The sequence below is a fragment of the Pogonomyrmex barbatus genome, unplaced genomic scaffold (genome assembly GCF_055798465.1).
Source record: "Pogonomyrmex barbatus isolate J1 unplaced genomic scaffold, ASM5579846v1 scaffold5, whole genome shotgun sequence".
NCBI classification, from domain to species: domain Eukaryota; kingdom Metazoa; phylum Arthropoda; class Insecta; order Hymenoptera; family Formicidae; genus Pogonomyrmex; species Pogonomyrmex barbatus.
Window position 1 is genome coordinate 11,770,609 of NW_028297149.1, and position 16,190 is coordinate 11,786,798.

The window sequence follows — 16,190 nt, forward strand, 5'->3', positions numbered from 1 at the left end:
TATATATATACACACATATATAGTGTTGAATTACTTTTTTTTTGGAGTACAGTACATGATAAAAGATCATTTATATAAAAGTGTATATATATATATATATATATATATAATATAGATCACTATTAAAAAAAAAGGATACTTCAACTACAAATTATCTATAGCCTTTTTGATAGAAGAAAAAACAATTTTGGTTTGTATACATATACACATATACACGCACGCATATATTTTTGCATTGCACATGTATTACATTGTATATGTATATATGTATATATGTATATTCTCCTGAGAAATTTATAAAATAGAACCAAGAGATGATACCTGTCTATATAAAAAGAAAAAAAAAATCTTCCACTAAAACTGGAATTGTTTTTATCGCTCTTTATTATTCCATAAAAATAGAAAAAAAGAGACGATTTCAAATTGCTATTGCAAATTGCAATGATTTTCTAAAAAGGATAACTGGATTCTCCTCTCTCGAGACGGCCCTCAAATCGTATTTCCATTATTCTTAATAGAATTTTGATAATTTTTAATGATAATTTAATTAATTAATAAAATTGATATTAATATTATCATATATTTTATAGAAGACAGAAAAATTAATACAGTCGATCAAAACTTGAATTTAGGATTTTTCTTCTGCTAGAGCGATACTCTTAATTGCTCGATCATATTACCACTTTCTCTAATAATTATTCCCGATCTTTTATCAATATGTAATTAACTCCTTACGATTCTTTATTTCTTATATTAGAATATATAACATTTTATATATTTATTATTAATAATAAAAATAAGAATTATCGTATGTAACGCGCTTATAGTATGATGATCTAACACAGATTAATAGTATAATAATTCATTATATAAACATCAGATTTTATTATAAATATAAGATGTTTTACATATTTTTCACATGTCATGTATAAAGAGGTAATTCTGTCCAAACAAATTTCAAAATAAGATATTATAGAGGATGCCGTCGTCGAGACAAGACAGTGAGATCTTGTTTTCCTTTCTGTTTTTAGAATATATAAATTCTATAAATATAGCGTCCTTCAAAAGGAACGTGATTTCTTTCTTAGCACATATATTTACACAATATATGTATAAACATATACTGTAATATGTTATTATTATCATCGCAGATTGTAACCTTATCGATCAGGTCAAGCACGATTAGCATTCTTTTCGAATGTATTATTCATCATATGCATATATGATATTGTATCATCAATAGATAATATATGAAATATACTGCGTATAATTAATAAGATAATATATTCCTCTTCTCGCACATACATCTGCTGAGTCATTGTTTATAAAACATTGACCACATTGATACATTAAGCTAAATTTTAACAGATCCCGTAAAAATAAATACTATCTTTTTCGTGAATCTGTTATCATCTTGTATCTATTTGTCTCTTCTTTACATTGAAAAGAGATAATAGATTTATTATAGAGATTAATCAAGATAATTATTAATTTGGAAATTATATTTATTTGTTTGACGTAAACGTCAAATATGAATTATATTATGCCTGATTTTTCCATGAACGTACAATTATCTAATGTTATCTAACCAAATGCTGTAACTAAAATATTATTTCAACGATCAAAAATTGATGTATTCAACGCGATTAATTAATTTCAAAATCTCATCCATTCCATAATCTACCAAATTGTTGAAAATTACAATTTCTACAAATTGTCATTTTTTTATGAGATTATTAAAACCATTCAAGAAGAGGCTTATAATCGCACGCCTGCGTGTTTTATATGTATATTCTTCAGCCTTTGTGAATTGAAGGAATTTTACTTACCCTCAATCAATATTAATTAAAAGAAATAAAATTGGAAATTAATTTTGACATGTAAAAATACATGTTTTCTAAGAAATAAGAAAAAAAAACAGAGTTAAACAAAAAGAAGAAAGGAAAAGAGATTAGCATTCTATCATTTATTCTTGGAGGTAGTGGTGATGATGGTATCTTTCTCACCTCCATTAGACCAATGCTTCTCCTGCTCACGCAGCTCAAATTCCCATCGCAATTCTAGCTCGCGCATATCATTTGCTATACCTGCTTCGTATGTATCCTCCTGCATATACATTGTTTTTTGCTTTCAAATGATCTTTTATTAAATGATCTTTTTAAAATATAATCTTCTTGATTATATGGAGATGTGACTTATGAAATAAATTACAAAATAAAATGGCATAATTTACCTCCTCAGTTTTGTAATCCGTACTATATTCTTGATTTGATAACCAATCATTAGAAGACTGCTGGATCCAAGCATCAGTATTACTACTGTATGGATTGCTCCAATTTCGTACATCTCTTTCTCTTTCTCTGATACCTGCTTCAATCATTCGTAATTCCTGTGTCAATCTCTCACCCGTTGTGACAAAAGTAGTAGCTCCTTGCGTAGCCAGCTAAATACATATACAAGATGTGAATTAAATCGAATTTCAGAATTTTAAATATGATAAATTACCTTTAAGTCATTGATCTTCTTTTCTAGATGTCTAAGTTGTTGCTTAACCTTTTGCGACTCCAGAATAAAACTATAAATTAAATATAACCATTCTGACGTCAAATACAATATGTAATAAAAAAATAAGACATTTCTATTTAAAAATTTTAATGTATTTTTGACGTGACATCATTATCCAAGCTTTAAATGAATAATACAAGTTTTTAATAAATAGAAAAAAAATTAAATAAATAAAAAATAAAAATGTATATTATATCGCTTACTCTTTTGACATATACTCCGACCTCGGAAATTGTGACAATGATTCTGGTGTGATGACATTGCAGCCAAGAGCGATGTAATTATCACTGATGAAATTGCTATCACTTTCACCACTACCAAGATTCGTTGGTGTCACTGACTGTATTTCATTCATACCAACCGCTGTATATGCTGGAATTTAATATTAATTTGATAATTATATCAATGTATAAAATTTCTTATATTTTATATAGAAGAAAAGTCTTTGCTTAAATAAATTCTTAAAATTTTTAGAACATTATATGTGTATGTATTTTATATATATATATATATATATATGTGCACCCGCACCCGCACCCGCACCCGCACTCGCACCCGCACCCGCACCCGCACCCGCACGCACGCATGCACGCACGCACATAATACAATATTGCAAATATACACACAATAATTCATATATCTATTTTTTAACTTACGTTGATTGCCATAATACCAAGAAGTTACAGAGTTTGGAGTTCTGAATGCAGTAGATAGTGCAGGAATAGTAGGATCAATTCCCTCATTGTAGAAATTCGCGAAATGCTGCAGAGCTCCATTATATGGAGATCTATTATTATATCACAGTATTATATTAATTATATAAATTATAATTAAATGAATAAAATTTAATTATATAAAAATTTAATTATCTAAATTCAATTCTAAAAATTATAAATATAGATATTGATATTAGATCGATATCTACTATATTTATCACCTTATTAGAGTTTTAGATAGTCTCGAGATCGGTGCCTGTTTATTGACGGGTGGCAAAGAAGTTACAGGAGATGTGTTTAATGGCGACACAAAGGGATTGTCATCGTCGAGTAGATGCGAAGTCGACTGTGGCGGCTGTGATGGATCCGTTCCGGATGAACAACGGAAGCTGTTTGCAGTAGTCCATATCGAATAATTATTGGATGTAGTCAACAAATCACTGTCCTGCTGAAGATTCTATAAAAAAATATATAATAAATATACTGAATTTAAAAAAGCTCGAATTTTAAAAAAATGGAAATTTTTTACCGTTTTTATTTGCGATGACATTAATTGTTGCTGCTGTTGCTTGCCGACGATCATTTCCAATTGATTTAAAATCTCCATTTTGCGTTGCAATAAACATGCCAACATAGTTTTCGCTACAGCTGTTCGCTGCTGCAAAATTATTTCATTTTATTATTATTAAAATTATATTAAAATTACTATTATGATCAATTAGTTACATTAATATTTTTATCCTTTAAAATCTATATAATTGTAAACTGTTAAATTAATTATTTATTAAAATTAATATAATATAATAAACTTTCTATTTTGTTGCTAGATTTCTTATACCAATTAATCTTATCTTAGACATTTATTTTGTAAAATACTTTGTCTTCTGTCTACTTTTTAATTTTTGAATTTATAGAATAAGTAATCTGTATAGCAAAAAAATAGTTTTTCTTGATTATTCTGATGAAATTTACTTTTATCTTCATTTTGTTATATTTCAAATTTGAATAGATAAGTAGTTAAAAAGGAAAGTTATTTTCTTACTTTTTTATCATTTGTTACTTGATTTGGTACAATTTGTGGAGTATCCCACATCCCAAGATTTGTTGTCAATGAAGGTCCATAATCAACAGTGGCAACGGATCCTGGTGGCATTATGTAATGTCCGGAGCAATGAACACCAGGAGGTCCTCCATTATCCATCATAGATCCTGCCTTCACAGAACATAAACTGAGGTGCGGTAAATTTTGTGGAGGTGCAAGCGGCAGCATATAAGTCGATGTCAATGAATCAATCAAATTATTTTCTAAGTTGATTGGAACGGGCGTTGAATGTTGCATTACCGCTAAAGCAATTAAAACAAAATGATAAAATAATAGAAATTGTTATATTTATTCTATATAAGAAGTCATTATAAGTATAAATATTTATAATACTATACTTACTATCTTTGTCATGTGATTTGGTGGAATGATAAGTCGATAAATCACTATTTTGCTTATTGAAAATCTTGTTATTTTTCTCACTCTTTAATTCCGCTTGATTTGTGTTTGCTCTAACATTTAATTTACGATTCTTCGATCTATATCTATATAGAAGAAAAGTCGATAAAAATTTTATTTGAAAAAATATTATGTATAAATCTGCAAAATATTGTAGCAATAAAATAATTAATTATAACTTAATAATTGTGAAAAAATTAATTACCTAAAATAATATAAATAAAATAAATAAATATTAATTTTCAATATTTCTAAAATATAATTAGTAATAAGAATTATTCTTTTTATAATCAATTATTTAATAAATATCATAATTCCTGTTTTTCAATATCTCATATTTCTAATAATCTCTTAAAATAAATATATATATATTTTTTTTTGTTAAATATACATATAACTATATAAAATAAAACAGATCTATATTAATCTAAATAAACTTACTTATCAAGCTCGGTGTCGCTATGAGCAAAAGTACAATTGTTGGATCGCGGACAAGTACCACGTAGTGCTAGATCTCTGCACATGCTGATTTTATATTTGCCGGTTACTGAACCCGAACACGAATTCCCAGATCCGTTATTTCCACTGTCCTGCACTGCTGATTTCCGGTTACTACCGCAGATGCCACTACTTCCATGTTGTCGAACAAACTCCACTAACGTAGCCACTACTATTCTTATGGCTTCTAAAGCCGCTTGACATTCAGCCAAGCTCGGTGGTTCCGTTTCTAAAAATATTGTAATAAATTTATTAGACGCATATCGATAAAAAAATCATTGTTAATAGAAATATATTCGAGAGCTTGGAATTCAAAAAATTTTAATAATTATAAAATTTTTAACTGAAAAATATTTGTATATATTTATACATTTAACTATTTTTATATTATTACTATAGAAGAGCACATCTATTACCTGGACTAGGATCGATTGCAGCTAATAGTTCCAGCTGAGGTCTAAGACCACTTAATTGTCCAGGATCAGGGGTACGTTGCAATGCTATTACAAGTTCCTGGACACTCTGAGCGAATGACTGTGGCGTTTGCAATTTATCAATAATGCTTTGCATATGAGACTTGTGAGCAGTGTCGCCATAAAGTAAAGCTGACCATTGATCAGGTGCAATACGTAAACCCGCTTCTGTGGCTATTTGCACAATCTGTGCGTCGTGCTCTCGTCTTAAAGCTTCATAAGTACGAAATTCCTCCTTTAATTGCATCAGAGATGAATCGCCTTCACGCTTCGATACCTGGTACAATTTGATAAGAAATGATAACAATAATGGATAAACAAAATTTCAGTTTAAAAAAATAGATCATTATTTTTATCTTCGCAAATTTATATTATTTTTATTAGAAAAACTTGAACCTTAAAATAACTATGTTATTCCTTTTTTCCTTAATTACATTTATCAAAATATTTTCTATTTTTATTTTTAATATTTGAAAATATTTAGATATTTTGATAATTCACTATGTACCTTAAAACAACTTGCTCGATATAGAAGTTGTACTACGTGTCCAATGCTAGTTTTACTAGCTTGAGGAAAATGTGGTTCTAAACGTTGCACTACAAACATCACCAAAACTTTACGTGATAATGCTGAGCCATCTTCCAAAGCCAATAGCACAAGTTTAAGAACTTCTTCTTGCATTGCTGAAAATAGCAATAACAAAGATAATTATAAATTATAAAAACAAAAATGCCAAAAAAATATAAAATAGAAAATATTTTATATTATAAATTTTACTAATTCAAGTTACATAACTTATCTTGTATGTAAATGAAATTTACCTGGTCCAAGGAATTGACAACCACGGGCACGTACGGCTGCCCAAAGATTGGCACTAAGTTGCTGAGGATTCTGATGTTGCAATATAAGTTCTGTAACAGTGCGTTCACCAAGACTACGAGCGGCGCGTAACGCGCGTGCCCTACCCTCTGGTTCTACTAGTTGACAACCTAATAGTGTCACCAATTTGCGTTGCATAGGTCGAGATACTAACCCCCCGCCCCCGCTGCCGATACCTATGTATCAAACATATTAATGAAATCCTTTTTGAATAGAAAGAAATACATATGGAAATGAAGGCATTTCTGATGCATATCTCCATGCGGATAAAAAGAATACATATCTTCACTATTTATACTTTTTTATACTTTTCTATATTTAAAAAAACTGTATTAATACAATGTGCACTATACCTGCAGTATTGGTAGTCTGACATGGTTTAAGATAAAGAGCAAGCTCCTCAATGCAACTCTTAGCCCTCAAATAGCTAGCGTGTTGATCAACCGGTAGAAGCTTTTGATAATTTTGCTGATTCGATGCAGATGCTGATGAAACGACAATAGGAATTGGATTACCCAACAATTGTAATAGCGCCTCGTTCACAGGTAGTTTTTCAATGTCAGTGTTAATAATGCTCTATAAAAAATAAATAAATATAAATATATGTATACATATATGTATTCTTCCATTACTGACATATGTATATAAACCATATACATATGTACATGTATGTATATGTATATTATTACAATATTAGTATACCTATTGTTACCTGATCAAAAGGGCACTGTTTGCGATGTAAATTGGCTAAGCAAGCACGACATATGGTATGACCACAGCCGAGTGATATTGGGCCTCGTATAGCCACATCAAAGTCATGACAACAGATTGGACATGACAGGAATTCAGTCCACTGTGGTGCCTGTATTGGCATTCTGTAAAGCGGTAAAAAAAAGATACAGAATTACAGATATACAAAATCAAAATAAAAAAGAAAAATCAAAACATTAACTATTTATATATTTGTGAAATAAAATCTGTTTGGATAATTAATAATAAAACTTTTTAAGAGAAAATCTTGTCATTAATAATTAATTACAAATTAAGATTCTAGATAAGAGATGTATAATACATATATGTTACTTGTAAATATAATTTTCATCAGTAGACAAAATATCAATTTATAAGATATCAATTTATATTTTAATCAATCTTTTTATAATTATAAAATTTATCTAAATAAATTAAAATCTATGAAGAAAAAGATAAAATTATCAATAAAATATAAATAAAACAAAAAATAAAAATAAAACGTAAAGTGTACAAATGATGTAAAAAATTTTAGAAATATAAGAATCGTAAAGTACAGAAAAAATGAAAAGTTAAAGGAAAAAAAATCATACGAATCTTGTGTCACATAACCATATTTTATAAGTCATAAAGAGACCGCAGCACAAAAATGTTACACAATAAGATCGCCGTTAATTAAGCGATCAATTATCGTCGTGATAATTGTGATTGTAGAGAACATTTAATAATCGCAAAAATTTTTGGCAACTTGCCAAAAAAATTCGACAAAACAGTCACACCCTCGTTGCAGAAGGAAATCTGGTTCGATTGTAACATCCTTGATGTTACATCAATAAAATTTAGGATCCAGAAGAGCTGACGAATTCATTAAAAATACAAAATCACCTAGAATCATCACTCACCTCGTTATAACCCTCGCCAAACATCACATCGATTACACTTTTTGCGCATCACACCTCTCGCGCAGTTTGCGCGATTCACACCATAATCTCTATTATACTGTAAGTGACTATATAGATTACGCGTATGATCGCGATGATGACGTCGATGTCACGTAGCCTGCGTAGCCAGTCTCTCCGCAACTCCTTATAATTGCAAGAAGTGATCCAAAAAGTCCGTTCTTTTTAGCTGGAATTTCTTGCACAATTCATCTTTTCTCCTTTTCTCTCCCATTTAGAGAGAAAAGGAAAAAAGATAAATTATGCAATTCGGCTGAAAAGAACAGGCTTGAGGTTCGTTCTTTATTATTGCTATATAAACTAAATGTAAAACTAACCGCGGCCGATTTATGCTCAAAGCGCTATTGACGTTATTTTATCTTTATCGTTCATTATTTTTCGTTCATTTAGATGTAAAACAAGGATGACGCCAATAATGCTTTGAATGTGAATTAAACCGCGATCTATATAGCAAATAATAGATTTGTTTTTTGTTCTTGCATTGAGCTGCATTAAAACCTCTTACCTCGCTTTTATCAAATTTCAAAAATATCAAATATATTTATTTTATTTTAGGTCTATCTTTTAGCTGAACTTTTTCATTTTTTATCTTTTTTCTTTTTTTTTCTCCAATATGAAGAGAAAGAGAGAAAGGTGAATAGAATGTAAGAGCTAAAAAGAATAGACCTTTTAAATAAACATGAATTATATTAAAAGCGGGAATATCTCGTTTGATCACGTTGCAATTAGACACAGCCACTTACAGCGATCGACATCCGGATTTTCTACTGGATCAACCAATCAAATAATTTTATTTTAAATTGACCAATCGGCAACGTGGGCAATTAAATATTACCCTTTAAAAGTTATAAAAAAACAAACTAAGTGGGAGCATTCCATTTGCCCACATTCCAATTGGCTACGTCCAACATTGGAGCTTCTGATAGGTAGTCTTTTGGAAAGTTCCTAAACATTAGCCAATGTGAGTGGACATGAATAAATGAGACTCTCCTTTCTGTCGAATGCAGTCTTTGAAAACTTCAATGAAAACTCAAATCATAATGGTAACTAGATGGTAGTATCTCCAGCCTCATAAGCAAGATAAGGAAATCATTTGTTCGTTTCAATTATGCAAATTCGTATAATTCTTTGAACATTTTACAACATTCTTCACTTAACAGTGACTGCATCAAGTTGTACGAACAATCGATTACATAAACTGGTGCCAGATAAATTAAAAGGAGGATGTCACACAAATGATTTGGTGATTGATTCTGATGTGTGTCAGCTTTTGTATGTTTCTAAAACAAATTAACACTGTTATTTGTCGAATTCCTGATCAGGCATCAGGATAAATGCGCTCAAAAAAAGGGAGTGTCCAAGCCATAAAAGGGCTTCCTAGAATAAGAGTATTTAGTATTTGCTAGCCTCGCCGAGACGACGAGAAAAAAGAGGAAATAGAAAATCGTCGACAAGAATACGTGCGACTCAGCACCGCAATTCGAAAAGAAAATGACTGTCATGGATTTTTTTGGTTGCGCCTGTTTGGCTTTCGGCCCACCTTTAGCCATGTTTACATTCACCATCGCGGCCGAGCCCATCAGAATAATCATACTGATTGCCAGTGCCTTTTTCTGGCTCATCTCTTTGTTACTATCATCAATACTTTGGTACGCTGTCGTTCCATTGCAAGAACATCTTGCATTTGGCCTTGTGTTTTCTGTACTTTTCCAGGAAGGTTTCAGGTAATTCCTATGTATCATAGTTCCAGAAATAATTAAATTGTCTAACATTTGTATCTCTGTATATATAGGTATAACAAATTTATTAACTTATTTTTATTTTTTTTAAAGATATCTATTATACTGGGTATTGCGTAAAGCTGAAAGAGGCTTAGAGAAAGTTACAACGACACATGTGGCCGACAGCAGGCACATATTCGCTTATGTTTGCGGCTTAGGTTTTGGCTTTATGAGCGGTGCTTTTGCTTTAGTCAATGTTCTAGCCGATGCGGTTGGACCTGGCACTATGGGACTTCGGCAGGGTACCGAATACTTCTTCATAATATCAGCTGCCACCACTCTGTGTTTCATTCTCCTGCATACGTTCTGGGGTGTCATCTTTTTCTCTGCCCTAGATAAGAAGAAATGGGGACAGATTGTCTGGGTGGTTGGATCACATTTGATCGTCTCGTGTATGACCTTGCTCAATCGTTATCAGGCATACGCGGCCAGTCTGTTATCTGCTTATATAGTACTGGTAATAACGACTACACTCGCATTCAAGATTGCGGGTGGACGAATGCAGACTTTAATTCATTGTTTCCAAAGAAACTGAAAGTTTAAAAAGGTTACTTAATAAGACATTCTTAATTAAGAAAGTCATCTCCAATGGAGATAAGCATCATAAGAGAAATATTTTTTCCCTTTAAATGCTAATACAAGAATATTGTTTTATTGCTCTATTATATAATACACATAGGAATATGTTTAATGAGCAGGATATTTTTTCTTAATTTAGATTATCAAGCAGAATATAAAATATAGATATGCAATGTTATTAATAAATTTTTCATGGCAAACATATTCCATTAAATTCAATGTATAATACATGTCCAAAACGTTGACCAACTAAACAGGGAAGAGTTTACCCTGCATTTGTATATTTTGAAATTAACATATTTCAAAATGTCTTGTGACGCAAAAGTTCTGTAATTATTTTCCCTATGTGTAAAAGATTCTAGCCCAGAATATCTTGGTCAAACTGTTAGTCCGTCCCTTAATCCATCGAAACAATAATCTCTAGCAATCAGATTTTAATCCGAAAGACATTGAGGGATATATATTATTCCTTACATCTTAATGTTTTTGTTTTTCAATTGCAGCTATATTAAATTACAAGGCGAGAAGTCACATCATCGTCATTTTTGGTTTTTACATTATACAAAATAAGTTCTTTTTGTGTTATATTTTTTTTATATAAATTATATAAATTATTATAATAAAAGATTTTCTTTTCAGCTTGTAATGAATAGCTGTAAAATTTATTATAAAATTTAATTTTGTAGTATGGAGATATAGGGTATATGTATTCTATTTCTTTCTTGAATTATGTATTTATTAATATTGAATAATAAAGAAGTTTTTCAGTAGATTTTTCATTAATCAATATTACCAAGATAACAATGTATAAGTAAACATTGATTTATTTTAATGTACAATAAGAAATTTGCATGATCTTTTGCTCAATTACAATTTAATATGGCTGCATGGAGAAAGCAAAAAGAAAAAGGAACCTAAAATGTACGTGTCAGTATACTCGTACATGTGTACATATATGTATAAGTATGCGTCTGTAATGTATAATTATTGCAAATGAAATCTATAGTTATATATTAACTTGCGCCTTAAAAATGGATTCCTTGAATAGCTAACAAATGATAACAATTTAAGAAATTGTTCGTTACTTTTTGTATGCAAAAAGATAAGGAAAACTATTGATGATTATACTTAAGATAATTGCTATGACATCTACACATTCGCGTACGCGTGCATACGTACACATTTGATTAATTTAATTTTCACTTATCACATATCTCACATGTGTCTCACTCGTTTATCATTCAAGTCATACTGCATTCCATATTAACATTAAAATAAAAATAATTTTTGTATAAAAGATTAATTGTATAAATTAATGTTATTGTTTTTATAGGTGCAAAATTATAATACAGTTTCATATAACATAATACACATAATAATTCTAGTTCTAAGTCATTTTCACAAAATTTATCTAGATAAATTTATAACAATTATTTGTATTTTTTTGCATATAAATTAAAAATATGCAGAAGCTTTACATAATTTGATAATTTTTGTCAGTTTAATGTATTAATGTTTGGATCTTTGATAATTCCAAATAATCATAAACCATAGTCATATAATAAATTTTAATAATAGTAAATTTTAAATAAACATTTTCAATAATTAAAAGAAATAAGGAATATAAGAAATAAGGAAATTTGTACATAATTTTTTTGTTTCATGATAAAAGCAAAAGGCATTTTATCAATAAATTTTATCATCTTGTATTTTTTGAATAATCGAAATATTTTAAAAAGCAAGATCTATCTATCTATCTAGATTTCATTTTGAAATGTTTCAATTATCAATATAACTGAACTTTGATATAATTTTTCTCATTGGGATAAAGATTTCCTATATTTTTTAGTTTAACAAGTGTACTCTTTTTGCTCTTATGTTTTTTTTATTTCGCACTATTTATGCTTTCTACTTGATCGCATATATATAGAAGAAAACTGCAATACATATAATTTTTAATAAATTAAAAAATGAGAAGTATAGAAAAATATAAAAAATCTCTTTTATCCCAAAGAAAAAAATATACGAAAGTTTAATTGTAATTTGTCTGTAATAGTACTTAAGAACTTGTTAAAGAAGCCATAAGTAGCTCCATTTTGTTGAGAAAATTTTTTCCTTCCATCTTGTCCCATCTGACTTCTTTGAAAGAACCTCCCAGATTTTCCCATTTTCTTTCTCGAACAAGTTGACCTGGAAAGAAATCCTTTCGAGGGGAATGAGCAATAGCAACTTGTACACCCGTTTGCGGTTCGCATCGTACAGCTATCATTCTACGAATATAATTAATTGATAATTAAATAATACAGATGCACACGAATAAGATTCTTCTGTCATAAATTTAAACTAAAATAAAATACCTATCTCCAATTGGCGAAGCCAAAATACAACTACTTGCATTTCCCAAAGGCTCCACCGAACCTAGGCCAAGATGTGAGCTGTTTGCTAAGAACTGCCAGCCCATACATTTGGCTAAAGCTTGTACTGCGCTTATTTGATGTTGATAAATCTGCGTGCAAAAAGAACAAATATTGTGATACCATTTTATCCATAATAAAACAATGTTTTATATATTTTGGATTTTATATCTTTTAAATGTACAATGTTATGAATGTTAAGAAGTAAAAGCAACCGACCTGACAGAAAATGAGATCTCTTAGTTCTTGGGGCTCGTAACTCATATGCATGACTCTACCATCGCGACACACGCACTTTAGTGACTTTTCACCGACATGAACAACCATAGATGTTCGACATACACTGTCATATCCATGTGTCAGAATGTTTATTTTTACGCAGGATTGTGTTGGCGAATTTAATGCGTTCCAATGTGAAACAATGAGCGGATCCTTAACCTCCTTTGCTATTGTATCTAATACATATTCCGTGCGCAAACGCATGAAAAAATGTTGAGCCTGTTGAATAATCTGCTCTAGTAGAGTTTGACTCTTTGTCATTTCTAAAAGCTCATATCTATCGGCAGCAGTGGGACCGGCTATGTATCGGCGTTTACTAGGCCCGAGTGGCCCCGAGGCCGGATGAGGAAATGGATGATTACTATTGTTGTAATGTACTTCGCGCAACAGTTGATGCAACGAATGCTCTAATACATGATCATGATCTGTTTTGTGTGGTGGCGGAGCCGTGGGCTTTTTATCGTTACCTGTGCTATGACACAGACCAATTATTAATTGAATTCCTGGGAGCACCTAAAATAAATCAAAGAATACAATTTATTAAATATATTTTATGCTACATTTATATACATACAATTTACGGGAAAAGAACTATATAAAAAAGAAATTAATTTTTACTTGCAAGATACATACCGTAGCCATAATTTGATTTCCAACAACCATATGAGGTATAGGCGCGCGTAAATGAACAGCTTCTCGTGCTAATTGACTAAATAATTCCTTACAAAACAGAACATTTTGAGCAGCTTCTAACTTTTGCTGCCAATGCATATCGGTATTGGAATTATTTGCACTACTATTAAGTAAACTTATATTTGCATTGCACAAATCTTCTTGATCTAAACATGTATACATTCGTTTAGTTATTTCACATATATATTATATTTTTTCACGTCTCTTTTCTCTTTGTTACATTACCTTTCTGACATAGTACTTCGATATATGCGACGCCTTGTAACTCACTGGGTATAGTCACACGCAAAGCAGACGCTTTTGAATTTGAAGAAGTGTGAGATTGCCCTGAAATATTACTACCAGTATTAGGAGATGCTGGTGGACTACTATTACTTTTCTCTTCTTCTTCTGCTTTAGTAACTTCAAACATGCCAGTTTGAGTATACTTGGATCCAGCTAATACATAAACATGACAAAAATTTACTAAATATAAATAAGAATTAAATAAGAATATTAAATGCATATATACATTTTTTAATGAAGTATAAAAAAATAAGTCATATTTCAGATAAATAGAACAAACCAGTTCGATAGCTGAGATCACCAATGATGGAGTTTGATACTTTCTTCAAACGCCAATTTTGCCGTAATCTTAATAACTCAATGTGGAAATCAGGAGTAGATCTAGTTCTAGCTAATTCAGCTTGACAATTTCGTAGTCTTTCAGCACCCATCATGAGAACTGATGCTGCTCCTGCTAATGCCTTTTTTCTAGCATATACCTGTATCATAGGTTTTATTTCAACTGGTTCCTGAGGTACTGGATCTAATACCATATAATTTTTTTCTTTTGCTATAGCAAGTACATCAGCCAATACACAAACTTCTGTCAGAGCATTCCTATGAGACAAATCATATTTAGCGCTTGTATCATTTTCTAATCATTAAATCATATTGTTGCATTTACATAAATAATATTCAGAGTTCTATAAATATAGAAAAAATACAACAAACCTTAATTTATTTCTAACGCTATCCCACGGCCACAAAGAAGACTGAAACGAAGTAGCATCTTTCGCATCTTCTTCATTCTTTTCATTGCCTTCTACTTGTTCCTTTTTTATTTCCTCACCATTTGTTTTACTGAAGTCAATTTTTTGAGCAATTTTCGCCAAATTTTCCGATAATGTGAGGGGTCTGTAGTAAAATTAATATGAGAATTAATATGAGAATATTCCTCTCGATCAAATTAAGGTTAAGTACAAGATGTAAAGTGCGTTTAATGTCTACTGAAAATTACAATTAAATATTTGTATCATATTCTCTATTAATGCAAAATTCATTACGTACGCTTGATAAATTTCTTGACCATCGTAAGTAATCTCCTGTATCTGATTCTCAATCGGTGCTTCTATGGAAATGTTCACCGAATACGCCATTATTGTTTTTATAAGACTAAACCGATAAATAACGAGACTCGTTCCTTAATGTCGGTCCACAATAAGTATAATCTTTAAACTGTAAGAAATTGACTAATCATAGTCGAGTATTCTTTTCATATTCGATTATAATTGGTCAATTTCTTGCTTTTTAAAGCTTAACTCATCTATTGTGGATCGACACTAAAGTGTTTTTTCATGTCGACAATCATCAAAATAAAACACGTGATTAAAAATGACCATTAAATTTAAATTTCATTATTCTGCATCAACTTTGATAATGTAATCTATATTATAATGCTAAAAATAAACGTCAGTATAAAAAGATAAATTCCAGTTCAAAAACCTTCTAATAATTAAAATTTTTTTTATTCTGATTGATCGATCAAACGCTTTGAAGCATTTGTAGCACCAAGTAGAACCATAGCTATATAACTCTCTTTCGCTCTTTCATAAATTTGTACATATTGGTTTAGCTAAAAAAAAAAAAAAAAAAAGAAACAGACCTATAAATCAGGCTATTCTTTCTAGCTGAATTTTTTACACAGTTCATTTTTTCTTTTATTTCTAAACACCGGCCGATGCGAATGGACATGTCCAATTAGGACGTGAGCAAATGAAACGTTCCCATGAAAATGAACATAAAAGGGCACCTTGAAACTTCGTCCAGCTTCGTCCACG

At 30.4% G+C, this 16,190-nt stretch overlaps 3 protein-coding genes across 4 annotated transcripts; 1 reads left to right on the forward strand and 2 right to left on the reverse strand.

Annotated features, from left to right (window-relative positions):
- Window positions 1–861: 861 nt before the first annotated feature.
- Window positions 862–8,446, reverse strand: roq (RING finger and CCCH-type zinc finger domain-containing protein roquin). 2 transcript variants are annotated; one of them, XM_011645817.3, is made up of 16 exons: window positions 8,286–8,446; window positions 7,346–7,508; window positions 6,987–7,209; window positions 6,576–6,809; window positions 6,262–6,437; window positions 5,697–6,030; window positions 5,224–5,509; window positions 4,726–4,868; window positions 4,324–4,625; window positions 3,811–3,939; window positions 3,503–3,738; window positions 3,222–3,352; window positions 2,769–2,937; window positions 2,506–2,575; window positions 2,234–2,443; window positions 862–2,106 (listed from the first exon to the last, which is right to left on the reverse strand). In XM_011645817.3, the coding sequence occupies exons 2-16, from the start codon at window positions 7,505–7,507 to the stop codon at window positions 1,963–1,965; spliced, it is 2,949 nt and encodes a 982-aa protein (XP_011644119.3). In that variant the 5' UTR covers window position 7,508; window positions 8,286–8,446; the 3' UTR covers window positions 862–1,962. The 2 variants fall into 2 exon arrangements, with proteins under 2 accessions (XP_011644119.3, XP_088938280.1); XM_089082154.1 differs by lacking the exon at window positions 8,286–8,446 and having other exon boundaries at window positions 7,336–7,477.
- An 836-nt stretch (window positions 8,447–9,282) lies between these two features.
- aph-1 (gamma-secretase subunit Aph-1) lies at window positions 9,283–13,272 on the forward strand. The gene is made up of 2 exons (XM_011645820.3): window positions 9,283–10,066; window positions 10,175–13,272. Exons 1-2 carry the CDS (start codon window positions 9,834–9,836, stop codon window positions 10,656–10,658), a joined length of 717 nt encoding a protein of 238 aa, XP_011644122.1. The 5' UTR covers window positions 9,283–9,833; the 3' UTR covers window positions 10,659–13,272.
- MED17 (mediator complex subunit 17) lies at window positions 12,002–15,572 on the reverse strand. Its single transcript, XM_011645822.3, has 8 exons — window positions 15,421–15,572; window positions 15,085–15,267; window positions 14,654–14,970; window positions 14,314–14,526; window positions 14,029–14,234; window positions 13,336–13,908; window positions 13,060–13,208; window positions 12,002–12,972 (listed from the first exon to the last, which is right to left on the reverse strand). The coding sequence occupies exons 1-8, from the start codon at window positions 15,507–15,509 to the stop codon at window positions 12,762–12,764; spliced, it is 1,941 nt and encodes a 646-aa protein (XP_011644124.3). The 5' UTR covers window positions 15,510–15,572; the 3' UTR covers window positions 12,002–12,761.
- Between the last annotated feature and the right edge of the window lie 618 nt (window positions 15,573–16,190).

Bases quoted from the DNA above. Each gene is read 5' to 3' on its own strand.
- aph-1 (XM_011645820.3), top strand. From the start codon at position 9,834: ATGACTGTCATGGATTTTTTTGGTTGCGCCTGTTTGGCTTTCGGCCCA. The intron at 10,067-10,174 runs GTAATTCCTATG...TTTTTTTTAAAG, and splicing joins CTTTTCCAGGAAGGTTTCAG to ATATCTATTATACTGGGTAT.
- roq (XM_011645817.3), bottom strand. From the start codon at position 7,507: ATGCCAATACAGGCACCACAGTGGACTGAATTCCTGTCATGTCCAATC. The intron at 6,438-6,575 runs GTAAATTTCATT...TGCTATTTTCAG, and splicing joins TTGTCAATTCCTTGGACCAG to CAATGCAAGAAGAAGTTCTT. The intron at 6,031-6,261 runs GTACATAGTGAA...AAATTGTACCAG, and splicing joins ATCGAGCAAGTTGTTTTAAG to GTATCGAAGCGTGAAGGCGA.
- MED17 (XM_011645822.3), bottom strand. From the start codon at position 15,509: ATGGCGTATTCGGTGAACATTTCCATAGAAGCACCGATTGAGAATCAG. The intron at 14,527-14,653 runs GTTTGTTCTATT...TTTATGTATTAG, and splicing joins TGATCTCAGCTATCGAACTG to CTGGATCCAAGTATACTCAA. The intron at 12,973-13,059 runs GTATTTTATTTT...TTATATTCGTAG, and splicing joins GCTTCGCCAATTGGAGATAG to AATGATAGCTGTACGATGCG.